The sequence below is a fragment of the Zingiber officinale genome, chromosome 6A (genome assembly GCF_018446385.1).
Source record: "Zingiber officinale cultivar Zhangliang chromosome 6A, Zo_v1.1, whole genome shotgun sequence".
NCBI classification, from domain to species: Eukaryota; Viridiplantae; Streptophyta; class Magnoliopsida; order Zingiberales; family Zingiberaceae; genus Zingiber; species Zingiber officinale.
Window position 1 is genome coordinate 5,504,990 of NC_055997.1, and position 9,757 is coordinate 5,514,746.

Genomic DNA, 9,757 nt, shown 5'->3' on the forward strand with positions numbered 1-9,757 from the left:
GCGCGCACAGGTCGTGCCCGCACACGATACGAGAATCAATATAAATCAATCAACATGTTATGAAACTCCCAATATACGGACTAAAGTCTTATTCACAATGAAACTTTTTTTCTCTTCCACCTCTTCTTCATACACATCATTTATATCCAAAATATTTTTTCATGTGATAGCAAAAGAGGGTAGAGAATTCTTGCAGCAGTCTCAAAACGTTAAGAATAAATATTTATCTTTATTTTTTAAAAAATTTTATTTTTATTTTTAAAATAATGACACTAGAAACAAAACAAAAAAAATTTGTTTTTTTTCTTTTTCTTACAGAACAAAAAAAAGTTATCAAGAGATATGGTAATCCTCTAAGGAGTTTCTAGCCACTAAATAGTAAGGGATAGGTGACATTGCGATGAGACATCTTGGGTTCGTTTATCCATTGCCGGCAGTCAATGAATAAGTCAAGTCGGGTCAAGTTAAATTTTATATTATTAAAATTTATTAATAAAGTAATTGAATTAATTCGAACTTAACTAAGTTATTGAATGATTATTAAGTTTGATTTAATTTATTTTTTTATTAGTCCGAGCGATGTTAGTTGGCCTTAAGTTTTCATAGATTTATTTTTATCTCTACTTAAAAGGCTTTATTCTTTCATCTTTTAAATATATATAGCTCAGATCTTCTGATATGTAAAATGTGGATTAGAGGATGGGTAACTCTTCATCATTGATGAAGAGTTATGACCTCAAGTGTAAAATAAGTGGGGGCCATCATTTTCCACCAATGGTGGAAAATGACTCATCCTCTAGTCCGTGTTTCGAGAACTAGAGGATCCCAAATATATGATATTTTTTATATTTTTTTTTAATGTGAAAATTTATTTATATTTTAAATAATATTTACTTTATATAACACGACGTTATTTTATTCATTTAAAAAACACTTTATTTATTTAGCATATTAATTTGAGTTTCATTGGTTAATATTGTTCAAGGTCGTTGTTCATAATTAACAAATATTATTCATAAATATTAACATTATCGAACTGAAGAGATATATGTTTGAACCTTTTCATTATTTAGTTTGGTGAGTTGTTTAATTCTATTCAATTAATTGATCTAGTGTATATTAAATGAACATAAATAAATTTTTACCATTTACCAAATAGAATATCAACTTGAATATTCACGAACATTCATATTAGGTTCATTTACCGTCCTAATTATAAGTGGAAAATATATTTTGAAAAATAATTACATAAAATTAAATTATTTTCTATAAAAAATATCATAAAAGATAATATTTTTTAATCAACTTACTACAATTAGCCTGCCCGACATATTTATCTACTTGGGCATGCTTAACTTGCCCAATTGATTAGCTCATTTAATCCAATCACCTCACCTAATCAGACCAATCCAACCAATTTACTTGACTCATTTATTCTAGTCCCTCGAGATGGTACTGTAATTGAGACATAAAACATTACCACATAAGATTTAGAGTCAAAACTCATAGCGTCTGAACATGTTTTCTCTCATACTTTGATTATTTACACACTAATGATTAGTAATCATCCATGATTTATCTCCTCTTTATTAGCCTATAAATGAATCATCTTTTTATCACTTACTCATTTATTCCAAATGATCTAATTAACTCAACTTAATTACTTAATTTGTTTGAATCATTGACCTCCATAAAGAAATATAGAATCCAGAAGCTACCAGAAATTGTTTATTATACTAAACACGAAAAAACATTAAAAATATTTATATATTCTTCAAATCTATCAGCGCTATCATATGACATGCTTTTATTAAACATAAGTTCCTTAAAGTGTTTGACAAAATCTATTGTCTATCAACCCTTACAATTCAATTAATCAGGAAGATAATTAATTCGGTCTCATAAAAATTTTGTGTCATTATCAAGATAAATAAAGAAATATAGATGGTCATAGAATCAATCTCCAATGTGCGCATAATACCTTGTTGGTCATCTGACTTTCTATATAAAAAAGTTGTTGTGTTAGATGAATTCCTCGATGATTTACCTTCTTTTCAAATCATGTGAAACCGTCTTGAAAGGATCTAGAGTGAGAGTTATCCCTTTTACTATATATATATATATATATATGAATAATTTTTCTAAAATCAAATAATTTTTAAGAAAAACTAGTAGGTTTGAAGTAAATTATCAGGTTACATAGCTAGCAAAGCCAAAGGACCACAGCTGTAACCATATCTCACATGTAGTGAGTTGTACCTTTTGGGTTCCTATCATTTCACGGATCCGATGGGGCCGGGGTTTGTTTATACGAGGCTGAAGGAACGATGTGTAGTATAAGCAATATGTCATATTATATTAAATTGGTAATGTTATAAAAATAATAATTTTAGGAGTGTTTGGTTTAGAGGAATAGGAGTGAGGAATGAGAATGAGAATTATTGATTGTCATTGTTAATATTTGGATTATAGGAATACAAATAACAAAATGAATCCTTGAAATTGGGTAATAACTCATTCCCATGTATCTCTCCTTCAATGAGTCATTACCCTATTTTCATTAATCAAAATATTTCCTTATTCTAAAAATACCCTTGACCTAAAACTAAATTTTTTCCCTTAATATCAAATATCAAAATATATTTATTTATTTTTTCTTCTATATCACTTCTCTCTCCTTGTTCTCTCTCATCATATTTTCTCTCTCATCATTTTATCACATCATTTCTCTCTCCTTAATCTCTCTGATCACACTTTCTTTCTTTCTTTTTTCTCATTACATTTTCTCTCTCATCATATTTTCTCTCTCCTCAATCTCTTCCATCGCACTCTCTTCTTTTTTTTTTTCTCATCATACTTTCTCTTTCCTCAATCTCTTCCATCGCACTCTCTTCTTTCTTTTTTTCTCATCATACTTTCTCTTTCCTCAATCTCTCTCATTACACTCTCTTTTCTTTTTTTTTCTCATCACACTTTCTCTCTCCTCAATCTCTCTTGTCACACTTTTTTTTTTTGTCCCCAGGGCGTAGCACAGATGGGGAGTGCATGATTTTGTGGCTGAAAGGTCCAGGAGTCGATCCTCGGGGTATCACTGCCTGGGGTTAACGTCTCCGCTATGCACTTTCCACCTGTGTACCTGCATTTACCTCCCTCCATATCCGTGGGACCGGCTCTAGGGGGGCCGCTGATGTGGCGGTTCCACACTCACTCATTTTTTTCCTCAACACACTTTATCTCTCATCATACTTTCTCCCTCATCATACTTTCTCTCTCCTCAATCTCTCCCATCACACTCACTGTCTTCTTTTTTTTTCTCATCACACTTTCTCTCTCATCATACTTTCTCTCTCCTCAATCTCTCTCATCACACACTCTCTCCTATTTTTTCTCATTACATTTTCTCTCTCTTCATCCTCTTCCATCATACTTTCTCTCACATCATATTTTCTCTCTCATCTTCTCTCATCATGCTCTCTCCTATCATACTCTCTTTTCTGATTTTCTCTCATCACACTTTCTCATCACATTTTCTCTCTCATCATACTTTCTCTCTCATCATTCTCTTTCATCATATTTTTTTCTCACATTCATCTTTCTCTCATATCTATTTTTTTTTCTTATTTTCCTTTAAGGGTAAAAAAAGAAATTTTGATTTATTCTGATAGAAAATATGCAACTAACCAAACATTGCTTTTAAGAGTGATATTCATTCTCATACCCATTCCCATTCCACAGTACAATGATTCTCATTTTGATTCTTATTACTAGGAAAAAACCAAACACCCCAGTACTATAAGTTAAAAAAAATATATATAGAGACAATAAGAGATTACACTATATATAAGGCTCATAGTCAACCTATTTTTATTTTGTTTATTTTTTAGGTTAAATTCAATTGAATGTATTAGATTATACCTTTAAATGTATAATTCGGTTTGTCTAGACTTTGCTAATCCTCTTGATAAAAGAGTTAGATTTGTATTACATGTCTCTTATAATTTCCTTATAGTCATTGTTATAACTCAAAAATTGAATCATATAAAATTCTTCGTTTATAATGCTCATGTTATTTGTTTTTCTTTTATGTTCATGATCTTTATCAAAAAATTTATTTTAATTTCTACTAACAAATGCATCTATCTTAGTTGCAATATTAACAAATATGAAGAAGGTCCGTCTACTTTTATTAGATTCCACAATTAACTCAATACATCGATAAGAAGTTTGTAAAATCACAATTTAAATTTAAATACAAATTTTTTTAATATTTGATATTGGTTTTTTATAATAAACTTTTAAGAAATATATACAAATTCAATTTTTTAAAATAGATTTTTAAAATTTCTAGATTTTAATTTAACGAGACTTTTTTAGATGCTAAAAAATTTAAAATAAATTATTCTAAAATTTCAAATCTAATTTCTAGATTTTTTTTTTTGTAAAAAATCTACAATTTTCAAAGATTTTTTGGATTAAAAGTATGATAAAAATGTTTGCAAAAAAAAAAAATATTCAAACTTAATTTTATAAGCTGTAAATCTTCTGAAATTATGATTTATAATTTGTAAAACAACACATTATAAACATAAATACTAATTTATTTATTCTTTTTATAGAAATTTAAATCTTGTATCAATTTATTAGATGCTAAAGAGCACTTGAAAAATAAGATCACTCTTGATCAAATGATGCATAAATCATAGCAAAATAATTATTGACAGATATCAGTAGAGTCATAATACTTTGATTTGTTATTACCCCCGGGCTTAGTGCTTCCACACGGCGCAAATAAACGTTTGCGGCACTCAAACCACTCGTGATGCTGAGCCATTCCTCATGATCCATTTGCGCTTCCTAGATTTATCTGATGCTCGTATCACACTAGTTGGCTGAGTAAACGAATTATAAAAGTTGGCATATGGAACACATGCAACCCAACTAGGAACTACAAGTCTAGCATGCTACAAGGAACAAATTTACAATGAGTAGTTCTTCTGAAATTCTCAGCTTAATAATTTCCAACAATTCAGATTGTTACCTTGATCCATAAAATTTAACCCGAGTTCATAAAAATGGATTCATGGTGCTTCTGAATCTTGCAGATAAATTGCATGTGGTATGTGGAGACTAGCAGTACTTGAATGTAATAGTAGTAGTACCTTTGATCAGTCATCAGAATATGACAGAACTATATATATATATTTGATTTTTCAGCATATATAAATCGAATGATGGAGACCTATGAATAAGTGGTCATGTTAGCAATCCTTGTGGCTAGATATGTGCAACTAGCTAGGTGAGTAAATAATGGTTTTACTGTGCTATTTTGTTGCTTAGTCAACAGAAGGATTTTGGGGGCAATGCAAGAACAAAATGGGAGCTAGGAGTTGGGCAAAACATGTGGGGTTGTGAATTGTGATAGATTATTAATGAGGGGACAGAGACTGCCACCCACTCATTTATTCAATCATAATCTTTTCCACCACCACCACCACCTCCTCCTCCTCCTTCTCTTCCACCCTCTTTTTTGCCTCTCCATGATACCCTACTAATACCAGAAAGATCACAGTTAATCAAACTATATATAACTGCAGGGACAACAATTAAGGACAAGGGAGAGAGAGGAACTAATCAGTTAATTAAAGCTCTCGTTTCATACATAGATATCGCTCTGAGCATATATAGGTTTGCACCGGTTTCATCATCTTCCTCAATCCCTTGGCATATGCAAACAGCTCCATCTCCAGATTGAAAATGTCAGCCCACATGATGCATGAGCAGGTTTGCTACATCCACTGCAACTTCTGCAACACAACCCTAGCGGTACTCTCTCTCTCTCTCTCTCTAGTATTCTGTTTATGAGAAGACTTGTCATGGTTTCTCACTAGCAATTGGAATCAGCAGCTAGGTCATGTATTGGATCTAGAGCTAGCAAATTAAGGCAATTCAATTGCAGTAAAATTGGTTTCAACAAGTTTCTTGTTCTAATTTAATTTTGTTGGTTAAACAAAGGATGAAATTAAACTGGCCAGTTGGATCAAGAACTCCATGCTGCAGGTCATCCTTAAACTGGAACCCTAAAGGAAAATATCTCACTTTCGAAGACCTTGTTTGTCTCAAAATTAGGTTGATCTATGCAGGGTGTGTTCTATGAATTCATCATAAATTAATACAAAAGACTAGTTGTTAATTGATTGATCAAGCAGAAACAAATTTTTAAGCGATTATAATCCTTAGAGCACTAAGACCTACTCTACTCTAGGGTTTTTGATCATCTCCATGAACATTAGCCCCTAAAATTTGGGTGGTCATTCTCTATCTATCTATTGTCATGTTTAATCTGTAAGGTATATATTGTAGAATCCAGAATCATTATGCCATTTTCCTATAAATATCATGGTCAGTGGTTTATTTACTTGCTTTCACTTATTCAGAGAAAGTGTCAGCAGTGTGAATAAAGTGATGAAATGGCATGAGGCATTCGAGTCAAGTCTGCTTGCTACTTGCAGAAACAACTTTCCTTTCTTTTGTTCTCTATTATTCTCATAATTCTTCTTGGTTTTCTCCTCCTTCTGCTGTTCCACTTTATCTTTGAGAAAATTCTAAGAGCCATCCAGGTAATGACCAATGATCAGCTATCAAGGACAAACCTTAAGGAAAGGATTCCCTCAAAGAGTTATTTGAAATAATGCCACATGAAAAAGTGCTTTTCCAGTCCCTTTGTTACTGTGAAAGTATAAACCATAGGCGGCTTCTTTTATCCATAGGGTCATTCTTCTTCTTCCTCATTCCTTCTATTGTTTAAGCTCCTTATTAATTATAGCTCACAATTTCCCCCTTCATATATATATGAGCCATTACTATGACAAGTTAATGAAGGGGAGCCTTGGCGCAACGGTAAAGTTATTATCATGTGACCAAAAGGTCACGAGTTCGAATTCTGGAAACAACCTCTTACAAAAAGCAGGATAAGGATGTGTACAATGAATCCTTCCTCAGAATCCCGCATGACGGGAACTTTGTGCACCGGACTGCCCTTTTTATTATGACAAGTCAAAGTACTGGTTAACCTTTTTGCTAATGTCGATGCAGGTTAGTATTCCTGGAAACATGTTCAACATTGTGACAGTGAGATGTGGGCGTTGTTCTTGTCTGCTATCTGTCAACTTGGGAGCTTTAGCTCAAGCCATCCCTCTCCAGGTCAACTAATCAGCCATCTGTATATATATATAGAAGTTCTTGATTCACTAGTTCTTGGCAAATGATTTATAATATATATGTTATCGTGATATTAGTTTCTTAATTTCGGTTAATTTTATTGTGCAGATCCATAACTTTGGATCTCAAAGTGAGAGCTTTGATCTTGGTTCCTCCTCCAAATACAGCAGGAATTCTTTAATGTACTCAATGAGGGATGATCAGCATAGTAAGCACCTTCATTAATTATTCTCTAATCCTAATTAAACAATGGCCAATTTGTTGCTAATGCATATTTGTCTATTTATTTATTTGTTTAAAAAAAGTCATGTGTAATGATAGAATATTTCTGAAAACTACATGCAATCTAATTAGAGAGAAGACAGCATTATAAACCAAACACTAAAAACACTTTTATTCCAAGAAGAATAATGAGACAAGTCTAAATGCTATTAAAACTTATATATATTTGTTCGATTTCTTCTTCTCTATCTTTATTCCTTGTTTCCTCTTAAATAGTTTGAATCAAGTGGTTCATGTTTATTCAATAAATCTCTAATTGTTAACAAATTAAAGCATATATTTTATATGACTAATGTTCTTTTTCCTCTCTTTTGCTATTGGCCCAGAGAAAAGACAACGTGTTCCGTCCGCATACAACAGGTTTATCAGGTGAGAAAGTAATGATAGAATGGTCATTAATTTGTTTTGTAGATTAGTTAATAATGTGTACTATTTTTATCAATAGAATTTAGTCTTATCCGATGCTACAGTAAAATAATTATTAAAATCTTAATTAATTAAAGTGTGGTTATGAATGATTTGATTAGTACCTCATTAACTGTGGAAAAACCAAATGTCTATTAATTATTTTGCAAGGGAGGAGATTCAAAGGATAAAAGCCAACAACCCTGATATTAGCCATAAGGAAGCTTTCAGTGCTGCAGCAAAAAATGTGAGTATAATTGCACAGTGTTAGTCTTAATCATACTAGTTTTATCATGCATTTGATTATGATAAGATAATATCCTGATACTAATTTCCCAAAAGCATATATCATTCAGCACTATTAAGTATTTCAGCACTATCTATATAAGTAAGGTAAGTGAAACCCTGTCTTTATCTTCTTGTCAGGTCATGTAAGTAGCCTGAGGTTCCCTGACAATCAATCCAACTCTTAAATTTATGTGATCATGATCAAATATTTTTGTGTGTGTGAAAATCTATCATTAATTTGTATTTCTTCTGATGTATGCAGTGGGCACACTTCCCTCACATTCATTTTGGTCTGAGCCTCGATGGAAGCGATAAGCAAGTAAAGCTTGATGAAGGCATAGGAGCACCAGGGGGAGGAAAAGGCCCGGGCATCTTCTAAGCATATACATGTATATAACTGATTAATAATCTGATCAGTTCATAGTATTGGATCTAGCTAATTCCATACTGCAGTTTGATTATTATGCAATATGCCCCTTTATTATTGTCGAAAAAACAGATATTTATTGTATGAATGCATGTCTTTTCATGATTAATTTTGATGGATCGAGGGTTAATTGATAATATTGGATTGCACAGACCACAATAAAGACTAATTAATTAATGAGACGATACTGATCTATAAAACTAAAGCAAAATGCTATAGTTGGGATAATGATCTCAGAAACAAACCTTTCAGATTTTGTTCGAAAAACTTCATCTTCATTTCCTCCTGCGGCTTCAATGAAATGAATTAATGGTGTTTTCCCTTGGCCAAGCTGCACACAACTATATAAACAGAGATCGATGTTGGGCAGCAATGAAGTGTCGCTGTCAACAGTGATTCAGAATGTGTAAGCTTCAGTGTAGCAGGACTCTCTCTCTCTCTCTCTATCTCACATCATTCCTTGCCTTTCAGATCCTTACAATTAATTAATTGCCTTAAAGCTGATGAACACTTTATATAGTCGATGTGAAGACCCACGGCGACTGTGTTTACATGGGAGGGTCCATGCTAATTATTTATTCTGTGGATTAATTGATTAAACAGTGAGTTATGATGAAAATTAAATGGGGAAGGAAGGAAGGAAGGAATTAAGAACATTGATGGACATACACGCGGGGTCAGTGGCATCTGAGGCGGCACAAAGGTCGGGCTCCATGTCCCCACCTTAATGATAGTCTTTCGATAGTGAATCCTCATTGGATTTTATCAGCTTCTGCAGCTGCCTGCCTGCCCCCCACTGACACTGTTACAGAACATTGAGTCACTGTGGAAGTGGCTAGCTCTGTTTCTCCTGTTCGATCCTTTTTTAACTATAAATGCGTTTCAGTAATTAAATTAGTGATGAAATGAAACAGATTCCTGTTGGGGTTTGCATGAAGGGGCTCGTGATGGAAAAGGAAGAAGATAGGTGTGCGTGAGTAATCCTGGGTAGGCGCCAACTTCGACGTAAATCTGAAACGTCGTTTCGTGGGGTTGTTTGTTTTCTTCATCTTTGCACAGAGCTGGCAGTCTGCCCATTACAGAGAAATGAGGAGTGCATACAGCACTTGCCAAAGTAAAAAAGTTGCAGTCATTCTT

General features: G+C 32.8%; 1 protein-coding gene across 1 annotated transcript; it reads left to right on the forward strand.

Moving 5' to 3' along the window:
* The first annotated feature begins 5,462 nt into the window (after positions 1–5,462).
* Positions 5,463–8,729, forward strand: LOC121995658 (protein YABBY 2-like). The gene is made up of 6 exons (XM_042549397.1): positions 5,463–5,823; positions 7,093–7,200; positions 7,327–7,426; positions 7,827–7,869; positions 8,077–8,152; positions 8,456–8,729. The coding sequence occupies exons 1-6, from the start codon at positions 5,755–5,757 to the stop codon at positions 8,570–8,572; spliced, it is 513 nt and encodes a 170-aa protein (XP_042405331.1). The 5' UTR covers positions 5,463–5,754; the 3' UTR covers positions 8,573–8,729.
* Positions 8,730–9,757: the final 1,028 nt, after the last annotated feature.